We start from the raw sequence: 23,666 nt of genomic DNA, 5'->3' as shown, positions 1-23,666 counted from the left end.
ATTACATAGAACAAGTTCATAAGAATAATTTGTCTGTGAATCAGATTACACTGGTTGCATATGTTTTTGATTAATTAAATAGAACCAGTTCATAAGAGTCATTTGTTTGTGAATCAGACTACACTGGTTGCATGTACATTTTTGATTATTACATAGAACAAGTTCATAAGAATAATTTGTTTGTGAATCAGACTTCACTGCTTCCACTGTACGTTTTTGATTCATTAAACAGAACTGGCTCATAAGAGTAATTTGTTTGTGAATCAGATTACACTGGTTGCATATGTTTTTGATTAATTAAATAGAACCAGTTCATAAGAGCCATTTATTTGTGAATCAGACTACATTGCATTGTATATTTTTGAGTCATTAAATATAACCAGTTCATTAAAATATTTTGTTTGTGAATTGGACTACACTGCTTGCACTGTACATTTGGGGATTCATTAAATATAATTGGTTCATAAGATCATGTGTTTGTGAATTGGACTACACTGGTTGAAATGTACAATTTTGATTCACTAAAAATATCTGTGTCATAGCAGTCACTTGTGAATCGGATTACAATGATTGCATTATATGTTTCTGATCCATGAATATAACTAGTTCACCAAAAATAATTTGTTTGTGAATTGGACTACACTGGTTGAAATGTATGGTTTTGATTCATTAAATAGTATTGGTTCATAAGAATAATTTGTTCGTGAATCAGATTATTGCGTTGCATGTTTCTCATTCACTATAAGCAACTAGTCATTTGTTCATGAGTCAGAAGACATTGTGCATGCTGTACACTTTTGATTCAATAAAAGAAACTGTTTATGAAAGACTTTTGTTCATGAATCTTGTTTGTTGCACTGTACATTTCTTTTAAAAGATTTTTTTTTTTTCAGATCTTAAACTACACATTTACAGTACTAAGCATATTTCTGTGAATCCTGTGCAAAATGGCATTAAGATGAATGGGAATGCTAACAGGTATTACAGACCTCACTGGTTACCCAGAGCACTGTTCTTAAGATTCTTTGATGGTACTGTATGTGTTGAGCTATGGGTTCAACTCTGTATTCCGTGCAGCATGGAGAGATCGCCGAGATTGAATTCATTCAACTGAAACAAAACCTTGTATTGGCCTTGTGTACGGTTTCATATCTTTGTAATAACAGCATCGCTTTCGTACTGACGGCTGGGTTTCACGTCCTGCTACGCACGCCACATAATGTTGATAGCTTCAGAGAAATATTTAGCTGCAATCACACAAAAGGAAGAAGGGAATGGGGAGGAAAATTCTCAAAATTTCTCACACCTGTGCAAGGGGGACACAAATGCTCGATTTAATCGAGTAGAAGAGCTCGAGAAATGCGTTCTAATATGCTAAATTACATGATCATACTGCCTGTTAAATAAACCATCTTAGCTCATCTAAAGTGAGCTAGTGTGTGTTATTAATCTGCAGTAGTGTTGTTCTACAGGAAAGAGAGAGAGAAATTGTGGAGCCATGAGGCAATACTCATTCTTCGGCTCGCAAAGTGAGATACATGAGATGATTTCAGAGCCAACAGTGAGTTGAAAGATCAACAAACCCCAAAAAGCTACAGGGGAAACAAAAACATCACAAATGCTTCCATTACACAGTTAAACAAGTTAAAGTTTAGGCCTAAGTTTAAAATAACTTAAATAGTAGTTTATAATAATAATAATTATAATAATTTTAAATAGTAGCTTATTTTCGATAAGCATAAGAAAACTATATAAATTATAATTATATACCCAATAATATACTGTACACCTTTAATATACCGTTTTATTATTCAACATTGTTGTTTTTTAGTCACTTATTTGTATGGTGGGGAACAAAATTGTCTTAAAACACAATTAAACCTTTAGGAACTTTATTAGAAAACAGAATTAGCTAGAGCTGTTACACATACATACAATTAGCCCATGCATGTGCTGAAGTTGAGTAGCAAATATGACAAGTTAACAGATCTCTCACAAAAGCTATAGAGAAGCTATAGTGAAGAAAGAGTTTTATTGTTTTAGAAAGTCTAAGGCTGCATGAAGATTTCCAGGTCGTTAAAAATTCCTAGAGACGCAGCTGGCAGCCTTATTATTTCTTAACGTAAAATGTGTTGCACCAGAAAACCTTTGAGGGTGTTGAAGAAAAAGCACAATATCATAAAATGTTTGATTACAATAACTGAGGAAAAACTGCAATGTACTGCCAAAGACTTGAAAGATGACCCGATGAAAGGAGGAATAACATTTTAATGCGGTGTATAAAGCTGCCTGCACACTAGACGATTTTAAGGCCGATTTGCACCCCCAAATGATCGGGGGGTGTGGCCCGATTCACGGCTTGTCGCAAGCGGATTTTTTGTCCAAAAAAATCCTCTATTGTGTGGTGTCATTACGATTATTTATCTGCTCCCGATCGAGACGGAGCATCGCCGAACTCAAATCGGGCTGCCTCTGACGTGATACCCGCGATAGCCAATGAAAGCGAGTAAGCGTCACCTACCGGATGTTGTGTGCTTCTATAGCTGAAACTTGGCAGCCACAAACATGCCATGAAAGCAGAGAACATCACCCATATTCTTTTCTATACTTTGTTTTTCACTGTGAAACAGAACGTGCGCCAGGAGAGCCAGCTGACAAAGCTGATTGTCCTCTATTTGTTTTTCTTCTCTAGTCATGTTTGATCTCACGAGTGTCACTTGCATCACGTGTCACTGTGAAATCTTTCCTACAATCTTCAAGTGTGTGGTCTCATGGTCTGGTCTAATCATCTAGTCAGTGTGTGCATTCAGAGGATTATAAGGCTAAAAATCGGTTGAACTGTCTTAATGTCTGTGGTCTCCCATGGTTTTAAAATCTTTTAAAAGATTTTTTTTCAGATCTTAAACTACACATTTACAGTACTAAGCATATTTCTGTGAATCCTGTGCAAAATGGCATTAAGATGAATGGGAATGCTAACAGGTATTACAGACCTCACTGGTTACCCAGAGCACTGTTCTTAAGATTCTTTGATGGTACTGTATGTGTTGAGCTATGGGTTCAACTCTGTATTCCGTGCAGCATGGAGAGATCGCCGAGATTGAATTCATTCAACTGAAACAAAACCTTGTATTGGCCTTGTGTACGGTTTCATATCTTTGTAATAACAGCATCGCTTTCGTACTGACGGCTGGGTTTCACGTCCTGCTACGCACGCCACATAATGTTGATAGCTTCAGAGAAATATTTAGCTGCAATCACACAAAAGGAAGAAGGGAATGGGGAGGAAAATTCTCAAAATTTCTCACACCTGTGCAAGGGGGACACAAATGCTCGATTTAATCGAGTAGAAGAGCTCGAGAAATGCGTTCTAATATGCTAAATTACATGATCATACTGCCTGTTAAATAAACCATCTTAGCTCATCTAAAGTGAGCTAGTGTGTGTTATTAATCTGCAGTAGTGTTGTTCTACAGGAAAGAGAGAGAGAAATTGTGGAGCCATGAGGCAATACTCATTCTTCGGCTCGCAAAGTGAGATACATGAGATGATTTCAGAGCCAACAGTGAGTTGAAAGATCAACAAACCCCAAAAAGCTACAGGGGAAACAAAAACATCACAAATGCTTCCATTACACAGTTAAACAAGTTAAAGTTTAGGCCTAAGTTTAAAATAACTTAAATAGTAGTTTATAATAATAATAATTATAATAATTTTAAATAGTAGCTTATTTTCGATAAGCATAAGAAAACTATATAAATTATAATTATATACCCAATAATATACTGTACACCTTTAATATACCGTTTTATTATTCAACATTGTTGTTTTTTAGTCACTTATTTGTATGGTGGGGAACAAAATTGTCTTAAAACACAATTAAACCTTTAGGAACTTTATTAGAAAACAGAATTAGCTAGAGCTGTTACACATACATACAATTAGCCCATGCATGTGCTGAAGTTGAGTAGCAAATATGACAAGTTAACAGATCTCTCACAAAAGCTATAGAGAAGCTATAGTGAAGAAAGAGTTTTATTGTTTTAGAAAGTCTAAGGCTGCATGAAGATTTCCAGGTCGTTAAAAATTCCTAGAGACGCAGCTGGCAGCCTTATTATTTCTTAACGTAAAATGTGTTGCACCAGAAAACCTTTGAGGGTGTTGAAGAAAAAGCACAATATCATAAAATGTTTGATTACAATAACTGAGGAAAAACTGCAATGTACTGCCAAAGACTTGAAAGATGACCCGATGAAAGGAGGAATAACATTTTAATGCGGTGTATAAAGCTGCCTGCACACTAGACGATTTTAAGGCCGATTTGCACCCCCAAATGATCGGGGGGTGTGGCCCGATTCACGGCTTGTCGCAAGCGGATTTTTTGTCCAAAAAAATCCTCTATTGTGTGGTGTCATTACGATTATTTATCTGCTCCCGATCGAGACGGAGCATCGCCGAACTCAAATCGGGCTGCCTCTGACGTGATACCCGCGATAGCCAATGAAAGCGAGTAAGCGTCACCTACCGGATGTTGTGTGCTTCTATAGCTGAAACTTGGCAGCCACAAACATGCCATGAAAGCAGAGAACATCACCCATATTCTTTTCTATACTTTGTTTTTCACTGTGAAACAGAACGTGCGCCAGGAGAGCCAGCTGACAAAGCTGATTGTCCTCTATTTGTTTTTCTTCTCTAGTCATGTTTGATCTCACGAGTGTCACTTGCATCACGTGTCACTGTGAAATCTTTCCTACAATCTTCAAGTGTGTGGTCTCATGGTCTGGTCTAATCATCTAGTCAGTGTGTGCATTCAGAGGATTATAAGGCTAAAAATCGGTTGAACTGTCTTAATGTCTGTGGTCTCCCATGGTTTTAAAATCGTTTAAGATTTGAAAATCGTCTAGTGTGCAGCCAGCTTTAGAAGAACACAAGACAAGTACAGCTTTCATGTTGGGGCATCTTGCTGAATGCCACTCTTGACCAAGAAGAACCTAAAAGGCAGACTTGAACATGTTAAAATTCATTTGGATAGACCTGTGGAGCTCTGGAAGAATGTTTTATGGAGTGATGAGACCCAACCATGAATCAGCGGTATGTCTGGTCCAAATTTTGGCAAGAATTGTGATGCCTTTGGTGCAAAGACTGAAGATGATCAATGGACTTTCTTGCAGGACAATCATCCCAAAGTATGCATCCAAATATGCTTATGCTTGGTTCAGGGTTTGGTCGTAGAATGTTCTTGAGTGGCCTGTTAAGTCTCCAGAGTTAATTCTCGTTGAAAATATTTTGTTGAATTTGAAGAAAGCAGTGGCAATGTGAAAGCCAGAGATTGTCAGTGATCTGAAAGCTTTTTCAGGCGAGGAATGGGCCAAGATTGCAGTAGAGAGGTGACAGAAGCTTTACAAGTAGTATATATATATATATTTTAAGTTATTTGCTATAATCAAGAAATTCATTCATTACACGAATCAAAATGGAAGTAATTCTGTTGAGACAAAACTAGATCACTTTAATGAATTACTTGTTGATTATAAGCATTCATTTCGTTGTGTCAAATAATCATTTGTAAAGTATAAAGAGCGCAGTCTAGTTTTGTCGTGACTAGCTTACTTCCATTATAAATCAACAAATCTGTTTACAAAGTGTGTGGTAGAATTGGGAGGGATGTAACTGTATGTGTCGCTCGCTCTCAGTGTAGACAGTGCAGATGAGAGAGAGAGCGAGAGAGAGAGAGAGAGAGAGAGAGAGAGGAAATGGAAAAGCGGCAGCAAACACAGGAGAAATGCAGAGCGCTGTAGGCAGAGATCAAACAGCGTACGTGGGCTTTTATGGATTATGATTTTGCCGTGCGTGGGCTTGTTATTATGGAGCGTTCTATTAGAGAAATGTAATATTGTAGTATTGTTTATGAAGACTAATGTTGGCATGTTAACTGAGAGACATTCTGAATGAAGCATAATGTATTTTTAAAGATGCCAATATGAGATGACTCATAATCCTCTACCTCTGGGCTAAAACACACACACGTTTGTTTTTGTGAAAAGTGGGGACATCCCATAGGCGTAATGGTTTTTATACTGTACAAACTGTATGTGCTATTTCCCTACACCAACCCTACACCTAAACCTACCCCTTACAGGAAACTTTGTGCTATTTCAGTACACTCCATTCTGTGTGATTTATAAGCGTTTGGAAAAGTGGGGACATGGGGTAATGTCCTGAAAATTACCTTCTCCTTGTAATACCTGTCTTACCCTTGTCATTATACAAATTTATGTCCTCATTTTCACAAAAACGCATGAGCACACACACACACACACAAACAAACACATGTCTGTAACCAAACACACACACACACACACACACACACGTGCAGCTTCTTATTGCAGTTAATGGAGGCCTTGACCTTTTAAAAGCAAGTTATCTTCTGTGTCATGAAACTCTGAGAGATAGAGATCAGAGAAAAGGGCCAGAGAGAGTGAATGAGAAAGAGAAAGAGAGAGAGAGAGAGAGAGAGAGAGAGAGGTGGGGAGTGGATTATAATTATAGACCCAATCTAAAGTCTACTTGTCACATCTGAGAAATGAAAATGATGTCTTTCTTTCATTCTTCATTAATTTTTCCAACATTTTTTCATTGTTAATCTCACTGTTCTGTCTTTTTTGGGGGAATTTCGAGCCTTCATGGAAATGTATTTCATAAGTCTTATCACCATTCTTATGAAAACTGTCACACTGATTGTAAATTAGGGCTGTCAGTTATTTGACATTTTTTTAGCAAAAATACTTGCTATGCTATGGCAATTAACTAATTAATCAAATCAATCACAATTATAATATTTGATGAAACAATGATGAATTCATAGACATTGCATTATTGTGACAGATGAGCAACAGACATCAAAAAAGTGACTTTAAACATCAACAAATCAGGGGATCATTATATATATATATATATATATATAATTGCTAATGCATTTCCACAACTTCAAAGAAGTTCAAGCAACACATTGAATTAAACATGAAATATTGAAGTAGAAAAACTGAAATAGCATTTTACTCGTAAAACGTACTCCATTTAAGTTCTATTTAAGTGATTTCTATTTAAGTGATTTCTTGATTCAACAGGTCTGGCAGTAATCAGGCCTGGGTTTGGCTAGTGAAATTTAACTCAGCTTTCTAAAATAATTTGGTTAATCACAGTTCTTTCATGATTTAATAGGAGGGGGTAATTATTTTTTCACGTAGGGCCAGGTAGCTTTGGACAGCTTTTTTCCCTTAATAAATAAAATCATCATTTAAAAACTGCATTTTGTATTTACTTGCATTATCTTTGTGTAATATAAAAATTTGTTTGATGATCTGAATCTTTTAAGTGTGACAAATATGCAAAAATTTAAAAATCAGGAAGGGGCCGACACTTTTTCACACCACTGTATATATATACAGTGAGGAAAATAAGTATTTGAACACCCTGCTATTTTGCAAGTTCTCCCACTTAGAAATCATGGAGGGTCTGAAATTGTCATCGAGGTGCATGTCCACTGTGAGAGACATAATCTAAAAAAATCCAGAAATCACAATGTATGATTTTTAACTATTTATTTGTATGATACAGCTGCAAATAAGTATTTGAACACCTGTCTATCAGCTAGAATTCTGACCCTCAAAGACCTGTTAGTCTGCCTTTAAAATGTCCACCTCCACTCCATTTATTATCCTAAATTAGATGCACCTGTTTGAGGTCGTTAGCTGCATAAAGACACCTGTCCACCCCATACAATCAGTAAGAATCCAACTACTAACATGGCTAAGACCAAAGAGCTGTCCAAAGACACTAGAGACAAAATTGTACACCTCCACAAGGCTGGAAAGGGCTACGGGAAATTGCCAAGCAGCTTGGTGAAAAAGGTCCACTGTTGGAGCAATCATTAGAAAATGGAAGAAGCTAAACATGACTGTCAAACTCCTTCGGACTGGGGCTCCATGCAAGATCTCACCTCGTGGGGTCTCAATGATCCTAAGAAAGGTGAGAAATCAGCCCAGAACTACACGGGAGGAGCTGGTCAATGACCTGAAAAGAGCTGGGACCACCGCTTCCAAGGTTACTGTTGGTAATACACTAAGACGCCATGGTTTGAAATCATGCATGGCACGGAAGGTTCCCCTGCTTAAACCAGCACATGTCCAGCCCGACTTAAGTTTGCCAATGACCATTTGGATGATCCAGAGGAGTCATGGGAGAAAGTCATGTGGTCAGATGAGACCAAAATAGAACTTTTTCCACTAAACGTGTTTGGAGGAAGAAGAATGATGAGTACCATCCCAAGAACACCATCCCTACTGTGAAGCATGGGGTGGTAGCATCATGCTTTGGGGTGTTTTTCTGCACATGGGACAGGGCGACTGCACTGTATTAAGGAGAGGATGACCGGGGCCATGTATTGCGAGATTTTGGGAACAACCTCCTTCCCTCAGTTAGAGCATTGAAGATGGGTCGAGGCTGGGTCTTCCAACATGACAATGACCAAGCACACAGCCAGGATAACCAAGGAGTGGCTCTGTAAGAAGCATATCAAGGTTCTGGCGTGGCCTAGCCAGTCTCCAGACCTAAACCCAATAGAGAATCTTTGAGGGAGCTCAAACTCCGTGTTTCTCAGCGACAGGCCAGAAACCTGACTGATCTAGAGAAGATCTGTGTGGAGGAGTGGGACAAAATCCCTCCTGCAGTGTGTGCAAACCTGGTGAAAACTACAGGAAACGTTTGACCTCTGTAATTGCAAACAAAGGCTACTGTTCCAAATATTAACATTGATTTTCTCAGGTGTTCAAATACTTATTTGCAGCTGTATCATACAAATAAATAGTTAAAAATCATACATTGTGATTTCTGGATTTTTTTTTAGATTATGTCTCTCACAGTGGACATGCACCTACGATGACAATTTCAGACCACTCCATGATTTCTAAGTGAGAGAACTTGCAAAATAGCAGGGTGTTCAAATACTTATTTTCCTCACTGTATATATATTAAAATGACAAGAAAACTAATTATTATTGGAGTATGCTATCAAAATTTCAGATTTATCAGATTTACACTCCTTGTTTTAGCTGGTTTTGGCTCACTGCGAGAGGGCTAAAGCTGACGGTTGTGCAGGGGTTGGCTGTGACCCTCAGCTTTTAGATCACCAGCACAGATGACCTGGGTGAGAAGAAAGAGCATGCAGGTGCCTGATCTCAAAGCATTAGAAGGGTTCCGGGTTAGAGAGCTGCATTGTACTGCAGTAAATAACCCTCAGAATATGATGGCGACAGTGGAAACGTCTTTTCCTAGAGGCTTTTAGAGAGTGTTTTATGCAAGCGATGATTTTAATAGCCCGGTCACATTCAACTAATGGCACTACTCGGATGCACCCGGCATTTTTATGAGATTGCAACTTACTGTCCCATATCTGTTTGCAAATGCCGGACAGAGTCTTAGAGTTCAGTGTGGTTGATTTTAGACCTCACAGACTTCATTTTACCGGTGCACACTACAGCATTTAGGAGAGCACAGGAAGTGTGGCAGCACGGGGCCAGAGCTTCGGCGGTTCTCCATTAGCCTTGATGATTGAGGTTAGAGACTCGTGAACCCTTGTCCCAGAAAACTACCACTACATCTATAAGGGTCCAGGCAGTTATCTCAGCCAGTATGGGAGATGCAGCGTAGCCTTCTGCGTTACTGGAAGTGACAGCTTCTGCTAGTAATTGACAGCCATGTTGTAGCAGCCTGCAGCTCTTTTGAAGGAAGTCGGGAAGCTCTGTGGAGTGTCTCGGCAAAGGTGAGATACAGAAGCCCCTCCAGGGACTTGTGAGCAAGTACAGCCAGACACGGTTATAGTGGAGAATTTTGTTTAAACTGGTGGTACTCAGAAGGTTTTGCTTCAGATTTAGAATAGATTAACAATGGATTATCAAGTGACAAGGAAAAACTATATCGTGATGTTTAATGTAATCTTGTTGGTATCATAGTTTTGCTGGTGTTTTCTGTTATTATTAATGTTGTTATTGTTCTTCTTTTCTTGCTTTTGTTGTTTGTTATTGTCAACAACAACAATAGTTATTGTTGTTGTCGTTTACAATATTATTAGATTACAATATTTTTGATAAACATTTTTAAATATCAAAAATGGAAAGTATTCTCCTTCCTTTAAAACATCAATATTTATCAAATAATAACAATAACAATAATAATAATAATGTTGAATTATGTTATATTATAATAAATATGTAATATTATTATTGCTATTATTATTATTATATTGCAATGACCTATTTTTAAATACCAAAAATGGAAAATATTATCTTCTTTAAATATATAAATAATATTTATAATATATTTATTATAAATTATATATTTAAAGTATATATTGTTATAAAGGTGTTATCATCATCATCATCATCAGATTGCAATATAATTGATAAACCTATTTTTAAATACTAAAAATATAATTTTTCTTTAAAAGTTATTATTTTTCTTTCAAATGACAATATTTATATAGAAACAAAACAGTAATAGAAACAAAACAATGTAAGATCCAAAACAATGCATTTATAAAATCATTATTAAATAAAATAACAACATACACTGGAAGAATTTAATTCTATAACAAAAATAATATGTTTTAAAATTAATAAATAATTTATGTATGTATTATTTTTTTCTTTCTGTTTCCTGTCCATGACCCCATCAGCAGTCAGTTTAGGGTTGTGATCCACCAGTTGACAACCACTGGTTTAGATTACGTTTCTGAAAACCGATAACCAGCCAAGTTACGCGAAACTAATGAACAGGGCTGTAGCAACCTGTACGTTTGCTGAACATTTAGATAAGAAAAGCAATCGTATGTCTGCTTTACTCAACATTTACAAGTACAGAGAACATGTGTTTGCAGAATCTACATAACCAAAGACAATCTGCAGATAAAACTCCCCCGTTTCGCTAATTCAGAGTCCCTGTGCATGTATAACGTTACATGGATCTCATTTGCCAAGTCTAAACTAAGTCACGCACATTCATATTGGCTTTGCGGCTGCTAAAACGTGAGTCGGAGCGCCTTTCTGATGCGGTACAACATAATCACATACAGCTGTGGAACTCGATCGCGTGGCTGGACGGCTTCAATCAGGGCTGAAACTTTAAATCTTACCCACAGTTCTCTCCTGCAGTGCCGCATTTTTATATTTATGCAGATTTAGCCACCAAATTTGATCTCATGCCTGAAAAATGGACTCAGGTTGTCATGGTGGCTTAGAGAATAAGCATCTGCCAGTCCTGCTGTCAAGCAAACCATAAAAAGACCCTCGGGCGGAATGGCGCTGATCTCATCTTGACGGATGCAGTGCAGGGAGATCGACTCGAGCTAGTGTAATGGATTCACACGTATGACTCCTTCACCAGGTGCTCTTTTTCATTATTTATAATCTGACAGATGACCACATTCCTAGTCCTTTTTTAACTGTAGCTTTATAGTTTTACAGCTGAAGTGTGTCATTTCTGTACCATGAACTTCACCAAACACAATTTGTAAATTTGATTCCTCAAACTGGTATATAAGCTTGTATTGGATTACTAGATAATAGGCCACACCCATTCTGCGTCTCAGTGAACCAATCAGAGACCAGTCATACTTACAAAAAGTTAAATGTAAGTTTGTTAAATAAAGAATAAGAATAATAATTAATCAAATACATATTTATGTTCAAAACAGCAATCGAAATCATTAATAAAAATAAAAATATGAAAGCTGTATAAAGGATATTTTAGGATAGGATAATATTTGTCTGAGATACAACTATATGAAAATCTGGAATCTAAGGGTGCAAACAAAATCAAAATATTGAGAAAATCGCCCTTAAAGTTGTCCAAATGAAGTTCTTAGCAATGCATATTACAAATAAAAAAATAAGTTTTGATATATTTACGGTAGAAAATTTACAAAATATTTTCATGGAACATGATCTTTACTTAATATCCTAAAGTTTTTGGCATAAAAGAAAAAAATCTATAATTTTGACCCATACAATGTATTGTTGGCTATTCCTACAAATATAACCATGCGACTTAAGACTTAAGACATATTTTGATGATGATAAATTATAAAATTATTCATAGAATACAATATATGGGAAGCATTTACTTCTGTTGAAATAATAATAATAATAATAATAGTAGTAGTAGTTATTTTTATTCTTTTTAGTTCAATTTTCTTTCCCCTCCCATCTGTGACCCCATAAAAAAAAAGATAAAAAAAAAAAAAGATCTGTGTTAAATTTTTTGGTTGTGAAAAACCATTTGAAAATTTTTGCATAAGCAATTAAAGAAAAAACACTTCATCCCAAATCATACTTAAAAATCTATATATATATATATATAGGTACCAATATTTCAAATATATTTGGTTTCTTCAAGTAGAACTGATCTCTGATTGGTTCATTGCATTGCAGAGTGGGTGTGGCCTGTAATCAATCCAATACAAGCTCATAATTTGTAAACTCTGTGAAAGCCACTTTTCCATCATCACACTGCTTCTTTACACCCTCTCCTAATCAAAACCATGTAAACAACCTTTTAAAAACCTGTTATAAAAGCAGTATTTCAAATATATTTGTAAAACACAAACAAAATTGTAATTATAAGCTGTCAAAAAGCAGATGAGGTTGAAGCACCGCAAACAAGCATTGTAACGTGCTTCCCACATCGCTCATGTTTTCATGCCCAAAAGAAAGCCGCATTAATGATATTTTCTGTACGGTGTCTGATTCTGAAGTACCTTTCTCCTTCTCGCCTGTTTTATAAATCAGCATATGATTACACGACATGCATATTTATAAGGAAATAAGTGCTGCACTTGTGCTATTTGCATTTGAGTAAACTATTGTCGAGAGGAGAGAATTATCCCGGATATAGATATTATTATCCACGAGCTTTTGATTAAACCAATTTTCATAAAGCAGCTCATTTATCTCACCAAACATCATTGCAGAAAAGACAATAGTCAAAGATTTGTCCTCCAGAGAAATATGCGGTTCAATGTTCGCAGACTTCAGTCATTACACGAAACACAAAGTCAGTGCATGTGTTCACAAATTTCGGTTTCTACTAATCAGTGCTGGGTGGAACAACTTGCAAAATATGCTTTCAATTAACAACGCTTAATTTCAACTAGAAAAAAAATAAAAAATAAAAAATAATCCAAAAAAAGGTTTGTTAAAAATGAGTGTGCTTTCTTTGATTTGGCTGATAATTGAGGTTGCACGATGTATTGCATATTCATTGTATATTTGCAATGCTTTTGCTGGTGATGTCAAATTAAGCAATACTGTGCATATCACAATGATTGTAAAGCACTTTCGTTAGGCCATTATGTTCTACAATAATTAATATTAATAAAAATGAATAATATATACACACACGTATACAGTACTGTTCAAAAGTTTGTGGTCAGTGCATTTTTCATTTTTTTTAAACTTTTTTTACACTTTTACTCCGCAAAGACACATTTAACTGATCAAAAGTAACAGTGAAAACATTTATAATGTTACAAGATATATGTTTCAAATAAAAAAAGAATAATAAACAATAGAGCACTAACTCAGCATATTAGAATGATTTCTGAAGGATCGTCTGACACTGAGAACTGGAGTATTTGGGGTAAAATAAAATAAAAGAGTACTGTTTGACTGTTCGGTCTAATTAATTAGTATAACCATTCCTTGCAATCTAAAATAATCAACATATTAATAATTAGAAACAGATTACTTCACTCTAAACCTGACTTCTTATCGACATTTCTCAAAGGCACCGCAGAAAAGCTGATCTTGAATAGCCGGTGTATTTGATAAAAACATCAGAAAGGCTGTCATTTGAATGACAGCGATGTGTAGAACATTACTACAGCCCTTCATAATGTACAGACAGCTTTGAATATACCAATCTGTCTGGAAATGTATGGAGGGTTGGAAAATATAGTGTGTGAAAGTGTTTTTATCAGACCTTGGCCGAATACATGATGCCAGTCAGCCAGGTGGAGATATATATATATATATATATATATATATATATATATATGACGACAATATTTCAAAGGAACATCAGATGGGGAATATAGGCATAACTGCTGGCGAGAGCATGTATATGTGCGTTATTTTGTGTGTGCTCTGCCATGATGTCTCTAAAAGGGGTGATGGCTGTGGAGCTTGTGTGTGTGTGTGTGTGTGTGTGTGTGTGTGTGTGTGGCGGTAGGGGAGGCTCTGGAATCATTAGGTGTAATTGGTGTGAGAGGGTCTGTGTTTCAGTATCTCTCTGCAGGAACCGGCCAGCGAAACAACTGAATCCCACCACCTCCCCGCCAATGCTGTCGCCTAGCAACCCACTGTACCTCACTTCCTCATCATGACATCACAAAGGGGTCTGTGGGTTCACTGCACTAATAAAACATCCACAATCCATTTTACTTTTATAATGTGACATTTCAGATAAAAAAAAAAAAAAAAACATAATCAGACCTGTCCCTAACCTTAAACATATCCCAGCTCAATAGCAACAAAAGTGTTTTGCAGTTCAACATGAACACAACAGACCCTTTTCACAAGATTGTGCTGATGCATTTCAATGGTCATTAGCATCGTAAATCCTTTTAAAGTTTTTTATTTTTATTTTATTAAATATATATATATATATATATATATATATATATATTAGTGCTGTCAATCGATTAAAAAAAATAACTAATTAATCGCATGTTTTTTTCTGAAAGTAACCACGATTAATCCCACCTAACATTAAACTTTTTAAATATACTTTTATATTGCAATAATTTCACATTCAATCTTCAAATTAATGTAGAAACTACATTAAATAAATTTGTGGTTGTCTCCCATTCACTGCTATAGCACCCAGCTATGACAACTTCCACTGCTGAGAAACCCAGAAATGTGAAAAAGGTCCAAAATATATTGTACCTAATAATTCATTTTTTACGCACAGTACATAGGAGTAAGTTAAAGATACCTAATATTAAGTGGGACTACATATTTCTTTCTTTTAAATAGTGCCTTTAAAGGTAGCTTTTCATAAAATAAAATAAAAAAATTAATAATCATCATAATAATAAAGCTTTTCATAAAAAGGCAATTTTTAAAAATAAAAACAACAATACAAAATATAATAATTATTATTATTATTATTTCTATAAGTCTTTTGGGACAGTTCTTTGAATTAACTGAAACATAGCGAATCACTCTGAATCAAACTTTTGAATAATCAAACTTATATTGCTCTCAGTTTCAATCTTAATTGCTAATTATTTGAAGTGAAAAAGGCAATAAATACATTTTATTAAATATATACTGGCCATATTTGTTTCTGAAGGATCATGTGACACTGAATACTGGACTAATGGCTGCTGAATATACAGTATAGTCAAACAGAAAAGTTATTTTAAATTGTAATAATATTGCTGATTTTGCATGAAATAAATGCAGCCTTGTTGAGCATAAGAGATGTCTTTCAAAAACATAAACGAAGAAAAACTTAAAAAACTCATTATTTCAAACTTTTGGCTGCCTGTGTACATTATTGCCCCATCCTTGTTCATTGCTGTAACCACCACATTTAAGAAGATGCATCTCTAATATTGAATATTTAGTTAAATTCCTATTGATTATGGAACAACCTACTAGCAAGCAGTCATATTTTAGAGTCGTGGGCTTTAACAGCATTATCAACCAATGGCATCTCTCAGATTTGAGAAGTGTGTTATGGTCTTTGGATAAAAGCATCTGCCAAATTCATAAATGTTGGAACAGAACATTTCCAAGTCGACAAAATCAAAGCCACCTTTAACTAATTCACTGAAATGAATCAATTCTACAATGTAGTGAACCTTTGAATCACACTTTCTTCCATTTGACCCAGTTGCATCCTGCATTAAAAGTGTTAAAATGAAAGTCAACATATGAAGAACATTCAATAAACCTTGAGGAAGAATCCAAACAAAAGAGCAGTAAGTAGTTTTCCTCCAATGCAGCAAACGCACATCTTACCTTCTCATAGTAGCGCAGCTCGTAATCGAGAATAATTCCATTGGGCTGTTCAGGCTGTGGCCATGACAACGTGATGCTTTTCATCGTCGAACTGACCTGATGCATTATGGGAACAATGGACGGAGCTGCAAAAGAGAGAGAGAAACCAAGTTTAAAAAAATCATTCCAAACAGCCATCTTCCCTGCTGTGTGTACTTAGCTAGTGAATTGATCTCCCACTTTCAAAAATGAAGCACACACACACACACACACACACACACACAGTATGATGAAAGAGTCAGATGACAGGGTGATTGGAGTTGTTTAATAGCTTCGTGAGAATGTGCCCTTTGCAATGGAAGCCCATTTCTCAGTTCAAGCGCTCTGATTGGCTACAGTGTGTTTCTGGCCTCTCCGTCTTTAAGGAAGACACACCTGAGTGAACATGCACAGCCTCTAAATTAACCCACTGCCCGTTTCATTCCTCTCTCTCTCTCCCTCATTTCCTCCTGTTCTTCTTTGCTTCGTCAAAGTCATACTACTTTACGTTCAGCTGTTGTAACATCACACACAGCCTGTTTTCACGGGTGAATAGACTGAGGCGAGCATACGGATGTCACACAAGCTACTACTACACACACATACACACTCGCACCTGCGAAATTACACACACATGAATGGTCGCACACATTTACTCATCAAAAGCAGACAAACCATTTTCTATTACTTTATCTCTCTCTCTCACACACACATACATACTGGAAAAATTCCTCCAAGCCTGCAGAGATATTGTGCATTAAAGAAAGAAATTAAGACTGTTAAATTAAGATTCTTAAAACAAAAATTATCCTCACCATTATACATTTATGAAAAAACAAAAACAACAACAACAGATTATTAAAAAATAATAATAATTAACATAAATATTAAATATTATAAAATTAAATAAAAAATATAATATAAATAACACAAATATTTTTATATAATATAAATTGATTTTAATAGTATAAATGATTTATATTCTATCCATCTATCTATAAACAATTACAAATTGTAAATATTCTCAAATTAGAATATTTATAAAATATAAAGACATATATGTATCTATATAAAATTGTGAATAAGACACCCTTATATGAACATTCAACACAAATGCACTCAGGCTATTAATACAATATCTTTTCCAGAATTCTCAGTCTGTCTCTACACGTCATCCAGACTTCCATCTTATGCTTTTAAAATGGTGACTCAAGCAAAGTGTCACCCTGCTCCGAACCATGGCCTTTGAGTCCTTCTCTCTCGCTCTCTCGTTCATGCTCTGTTGCCCGTCTTTGCTCCACATTAGCAATTACTGGCAGTGTGCCCCCTCTCTCTCTCTCTCTCTCTCACACACACACACACACACACACACACAAATACACATAGCTGCAGAGAGGCTGAGAGAGTTGAAATTGCTTTTCTGCAGTTTTTGTATCTCCATGTTGGGAGAGGATCCACCTTCTAAGCACGCACGCACACACACACACACACACACAGCAGTTATTTACCATTCCACACATTGTGTAGCAATACAGAGATTACCAGCCTGACTGGTGTGTGAGAGAGAACTTTGTGATCAATTTTTAATTTTCTTATCTAAAGAACAGCAGAAGCTCCAATCCCCTTCCTTATAAATCCACACACACACACACACACACACACGCTGACTCTTCCTGCTATTTTTCCTGTACACCCACTGCCACATTTTACATATTTAGAAAATAATAATAATAATAATAATAAATAGTAATTAAAATGACAACAACCATTAATAATAATCAACATAATATATTTAATAAAACAAAGTACAAATTAAGTAAAATAATAATTTCAATTAGTAAAATTATAAAGCATAAATATAATAATTCATACATTGTATTAATATAATATTACTATGTATGATCACTGAATGGCTATATAGAATCAATAAATCAATCAAAAAAAAATCAATACATAAATACATTTGTTTGTTTGTTTGAAGATAGAACATGATCAGAAACAATCTGACTGGATTAAAATCATTCCTTTGGTTGGTGTTCATGCATTTAGTCATTTATTGGTTTGCTTCAGGGAAACTTACGAGTAAATGTCTGATCTAATACTTCTCAAAGCCTGAATATTTATTACACCGTGCTGGTTGAATGTGTGTTTGCGTTTATCGTGTGTCTCGATTAAAAAAAACTCAGGGAGGTTTTCCAGCAGTTTCCTCCTCTCAGCTGGCAGGAACTCCATCCTGACAAAGATTTGTGACTCTTCTCATCTCATCACGCTCTTTCCCCTTCAACTCATCTCTCAGCATCCACATTTCTTCCTCTCTTCTACTTTTCAGCCTCTGGTCCTCAACAGGACGACTGCTTCAACATTAATCACAGTCACACTCCCTGCCAAACACACAAAAGCGAGACAAAGCAAGAAAGACAAGAGAGCAAGATACGGCAGATGAATTCTAAACAACAGTTTCTTGAGCCAGACAACTACTGCACCGCTCTCCACTGGTCTCTGCGCTTTCACACCACATTTACTAATACTGACACAAAAATCACGGTTTATTTTGAGTTTGAATCATAAGCTTGCAATTCGATTCAGTTCCAATCTTGATTTGGTACTGATTCAATTGGATATATCAGGTACAGTATAAGTCAGTTTCTCTCTCAACTAATGCTGTGAACTATACTGGGAACCATGTATATTGGTACATTATTAATATATTACATTATTATAATACTACTGCGGTCATTAATTGACTTTTCTGAGGTAAATGTAACATTATGTGACATTGTTTAAAATCTGTTTTATTGACATCTTTTCACTGCTAAATCATTGAATTAGTGATTACATAAGACATGATATATTTCTGCAAGTTGTGGTGTATCTTTCAACACACCTTCTGATGTTGGTTCATGTTCATTTTGTGCAATAACTAGTAGTAAAGATGAAGAAATGATCGATTTATGTGCCACTTAAACTGAGGTAAATAGTATTTATTATGAGAATTTCATAATGAAATTGGCAGAGCTTCAAAGCTTTGACTTTATTTCATATCAAAAGTGCAAAGCTTATTGTGGTTTTTTGGATGCTAGGTGCACTACAAATAATGTTTATTGTAGTGAAGCATCAAATTAAACAGCATAAACTAAAAGATCAATAAGAATCAATATTCGTTCATCAAAATAAAAATCTAAGAAATCAGTATTTTCAACTTTTCAGCCATAGTATTTACATTGAAAATTGTATTAGATATCCATCAGGAACTCATTGGCCATAAAAAGTAGGTGTTACTTTACAAAACGGTTGCACATGCTCCATCAGTCTGAACATGATGCTTTTGCACTTTCCCGTGACCGTAAACAAACAAATGCGCACACACAATACATATACACCCAGCGCGAGAAAGAGAGTGTCTTGAAGAGATTGATAGGGTGTGACTGTCATCCAGACACTGATAGTATGTACTAGACCCATAAAACCCGCCTGAGTGACAGCTGAATACAACTCACCCCGCACCTCAATCCCTTCTTTTCTGTTTCACTGTCTCCATCTCTCTTTCTCTCCTCAAGCATACTCATTATTTTCTGTACCTCATATCCTTGCCCTCTGCCAACACAATATCAAATTCTACAAACATAAATGCAATAAAGAACAATATTAACCAAAACGCATAGCGTCAGCGGTTCGTTCTGCATTTGGTGATGATGTTTACAGCATGTCTGCTGTGGTTAGTTGATGCAAATCGAATATAGAGGATCTGTTTCTGTTTATGGCTGTGCTGCCCTTACTATTGAATAAAGTGAGTCTTATAGCAATTACAGCACAGAGCAACTTTCAAAATTCATTTATGCCGCACTTGATCGGAGATTTATTGATCTCCTGTGTGATTGTCTCTTGTTTATATGGATGGATTCAAACCTCTCTTCTCCAGCTGGTTTATGTTGTGTTCTTCTCCAGCTGGTTTATGTTGTGTTCTTCTCCTGAGTTTATTGTAGTGGCTCATGGGAACAGTGTTTGCTGGTAATTGGTTTTGTAACCACTGGTCTATGAGCTTGGTCTCAACGGGGCGATTGCGGTTTGTGCTTTGAACGAGACAGATTAAGAGAGAGTAGCCTTATAGAAAAGTACTGTGGTGGTATACAATGGTATTAAAGCAAATACCCATAATTATTTTTAAAACAATCTCTATCTATCTATCTATCTATCTATCTATCTATCTATCTATCTATCTATCTATCTATCTATCTATCTATCGATACATACATACATCACATGGCAGATTCATACAAGTGTTGGGAGTGCAATGAATAAAAAAAATAATAATACAGATGAAACATTGCTGATAGTCTTCAGCTTCCTGTTTGGTGCATCATGGGGATAAAGTACAGCAGTTTTGAAAAAAGTGTCTGAAATGGAATTGCTTATAAAGTTAGGAGGAACAAGCCATCACACGAAATGACTGCTGACAATCCGGTTTCCTAAAGCAGAGAAAAAGACGTTATTTCGAAATAAACAACAATAAACCTACAGTACAGGAGGCTGGAAAGCAGCTTTAAGTCTCCAAATGGCTAGTGCTTGAAAACAACAAACACTCCCACGCTCTTTCAGCACAAACATTATCAAATGTCCTGTTTTCACAGAGTGCCGGAGAGATTTACAGACGTGCTCGCTTCTCTAAATGGACGTTTACCATTCCTCTGACCCCGGAGGGCTGGCAGACAGGAGACAATGACTGAAATGAATCATTATGTCTTACAGAGTTTAGGGAAACAACCAAATTAGACTCAGAGATAATTTAAAAGCATTAAAGTTTTCTCAGGTTTATGGGAAATTAGTATCTACTGTTTACATACTGAAGTCCAATACACTTCATAATTGAATAATAAGGTACATTTACAACCCATTAAGCATAAAATATAGAAAATACAAAAGTTCCTTTTAGTGTCACAGTGGATCTTGTACTCAATGTTCTCTATAATCCTATAAAACATAATTCAGAAAAGCTCAATAGTAAGTTTCTAGGCAAAAGACAAAAATTTCAATGAATAATGACCTACATTTTAGTATTAAATATTGTATAGCTTCAGAAGCTTTGGAACATAATGTACAACTCATGTTGGACTAGTTTTATGGCACTTTCTTGTTCTTTTTCAAGCTTCAGAGCCACTGGTCACCACATGCTTCAATTGTTTGGAGTAACATGAGGTTAAGTCGATGATTTATCTAAATAATTACCATTTTTAATCTAGAACGGAGTACTCAAGCTAAAGGAACAGTGTGTCCTTCATCTAGCTTTGTGTCCAGTCGGGGACAGGCTTGGAATACACTTTTAAATCAGCCATATCGATGAGGGAATCACCAGACACACAGTCCAGATGCCAGTCTGGGAGTTTAATAACCCTTCAGAGCCGCAGGGCCGGCGGTCACAGGTTTTATATCCTCTACTCTTTGCCCATGATTTTTGTCTTTCTATCCCTCTCTTCCTAACAGAAGAAGTAGCTGTTTATATCTATTTTATTTTATTTTATTTTTTTATTTTTTATTTTATCGTCGGTCTAAAATAAAAAAAGACAAATTACATACCATAATAAAATAAAGTAGGATCCAAAAATCTGACAAAACTTCATAAAATGCTTTGTAAACTATTTTATATTAAAATATAATATTGTAAAAGGTAAAAATAATATTAAATGTAATCATTTAAATATAATTTAGAATATGCAAAATATTAAAAAAAATAATAAAGCAAATAATAATAAAGTGTGTATATATTCAACACTTAAGCCTCATTCAGATCAGAACAATCTTTTCAACAGCCGTGATTTATAGATTTAAAAAAAAAAAAAATCTATAACTGCAGTAACAATCCCCCAGTGTACCATACATTTTTAAAAACCACTTTCACAACCCGGTTAATTCATTAGTTTATCTCTCCGAGCAGGAAATGAGAGACTACATACAGTGATACACATTGATTAGTCTGTCATATGTCCTTAGCAATTATTTCTAATTGACACTGACTCCAAAAACACATGAAATGTAATATTAAGATGAATGTACAGACTGCAAGATAAGATGGCGCCCAGGCAGCTGGAGTATTTACCGGTGTTCCCAGCAGCCATTTGTGAGTTTTGTGAGGACACCATGAGGACGAGTTTCTTCACTCTAGCAGTGGAAACAAGGACATTGCGCTTTTGCATTGCACACAAGCTTTTTAAAAGTTGACAAATAGCAACCTACAGACTATATAATGTGCAATAACTACACCCTCCATGCATCTGAAAGGTCAGCCTCTACTCCCACCCCACCTGTCCTGCCGTATGTGCCCAGACCAATAGCACCAAATGCAGTTTGTAAATGCCAAACACTCGCTGGGTGTTTTCTTCTCCAAACCACTGAACCCATCGAGAAACACAAGGCGCCTCCGGGTGAATAAAGAGCCCAGTTCAGCGCTTGACCTGTTACGCTGAAAATAACCACAGTCGCCATCACGACCCCGGTGACATTTTTCAGTTCAATCACTGTGGGAATATTTTGGCCTGCATTTTTTTTTTCCTTTTTCTCTTAAAAACTGTAATATTGTGAGACGTTATAACAATTTAAAATAACCGTTTTCTATTTTAATATACTTTAAAAAATAATTTATTCCTGTTATGCAAAGCTGAATTTTCATCAGCAATTACTCCAGACATTTTTTTCGGTCTTCAGTGTCACATGATCCACATGAAATTAGCTGGAAATTATATTATCAATGTTTTGCTGCTTAATGTATATATATATAATCTGTGATATTTTTTTCAGGATTATTTGATGAACATACAGTTTATAAGAACAGCATATATTTGAAAAAAAAAAGATAAAAATGTACTGACCCCAAACTTGAACGGCAGAGTATATTGTTACAAGTTTTCTATTTTGAATAAATGCTGTTCTTTTTAACGTTTTAAAAAATAAAATAAAATATTAATTCCAATACTTTATAAACCTAAATGAAGATGCAAGACAAATTTGTTTACTTTTAATTAAAAAAATAATTGTTTAATGTTTTTAAAAATAAAGAAATTGCTTTAAAAATGAAAGAAAAGAACATGTTAGTCTCTGCACCTGTATTACATCCCAGGTATATATGAAAGTATAATCACAGCAACCAATGTATGATGTGTTCGAGAAACCTGTTTGAAAACAGTCATTTTGTAATTTCACTAAAGGCAAGAAATCAAACACCTCACCTTTAAGATTCATTTACTCTTTGTTCTAAAATTTTGAACACTCTCTTCATCAAAATCGTACTGTTTTCCCCAGTCTCTGAAATCCAGCTGAGATACAGAGCTGTTCTACTAAACCACCGAACTGTGCTTTTTCAATCCAACTCTACTGAAAACTCTTTCACTCAGCTTTTAAGGATAAAATTAAAACCTGATTGAGCTTTAATTAATTAAACCTATTTTAAATGTCTTTAGTCTCCTAACCTCCCCAGGACTGAGCATCTGCATTCCTGTTTTCTGTCTCTTTCCACCCCCAATGGGCATTTCCATCAGGTACAAGCAGAACACAATTACCGCTTACCTCCGAGAC

At 35.6% G+C, this 23,666-nt stretch overlaps 1 protein-coding gene across 1 annotated transcript in view; it reads right to left on the bottom strand.

The window, feature by feature from the left end:
* LOC131520354 (ephrin type-B receptor 1-B) overlaps nt 1–23,666 on the bottom strand; it is a 289,163-nt gene that overhangs the window by 47,809 nt on the left and 217,688 nt on the right. The window contains 1 exon segment of the mRNA XM_058744534.1: nt 16,086–16,210. Within this exon segment, the coding sequence (XP_058600517.1) occupies nt 16,086–16,210 (125 nt within the window).

This window comes from Onychostoma macrolepis, chromosome 02 (assembly GCF_012432095.1).
Source record: "Onychostoma macrolepis isolate SWU-2019 chromosome 02, ASM1243209v1, whole genome shotgun sequence".
NCBI classification, from domain to species: Eukaryota; Metazoa; Chordata; class Actinopteri; order Cypriniformes; family Cyprinidae; genus Onychostoma; species Onychostoma macrolepis.
This window is presented reverse-complemented; position numbering and strand designations above follow the sequence as displayed.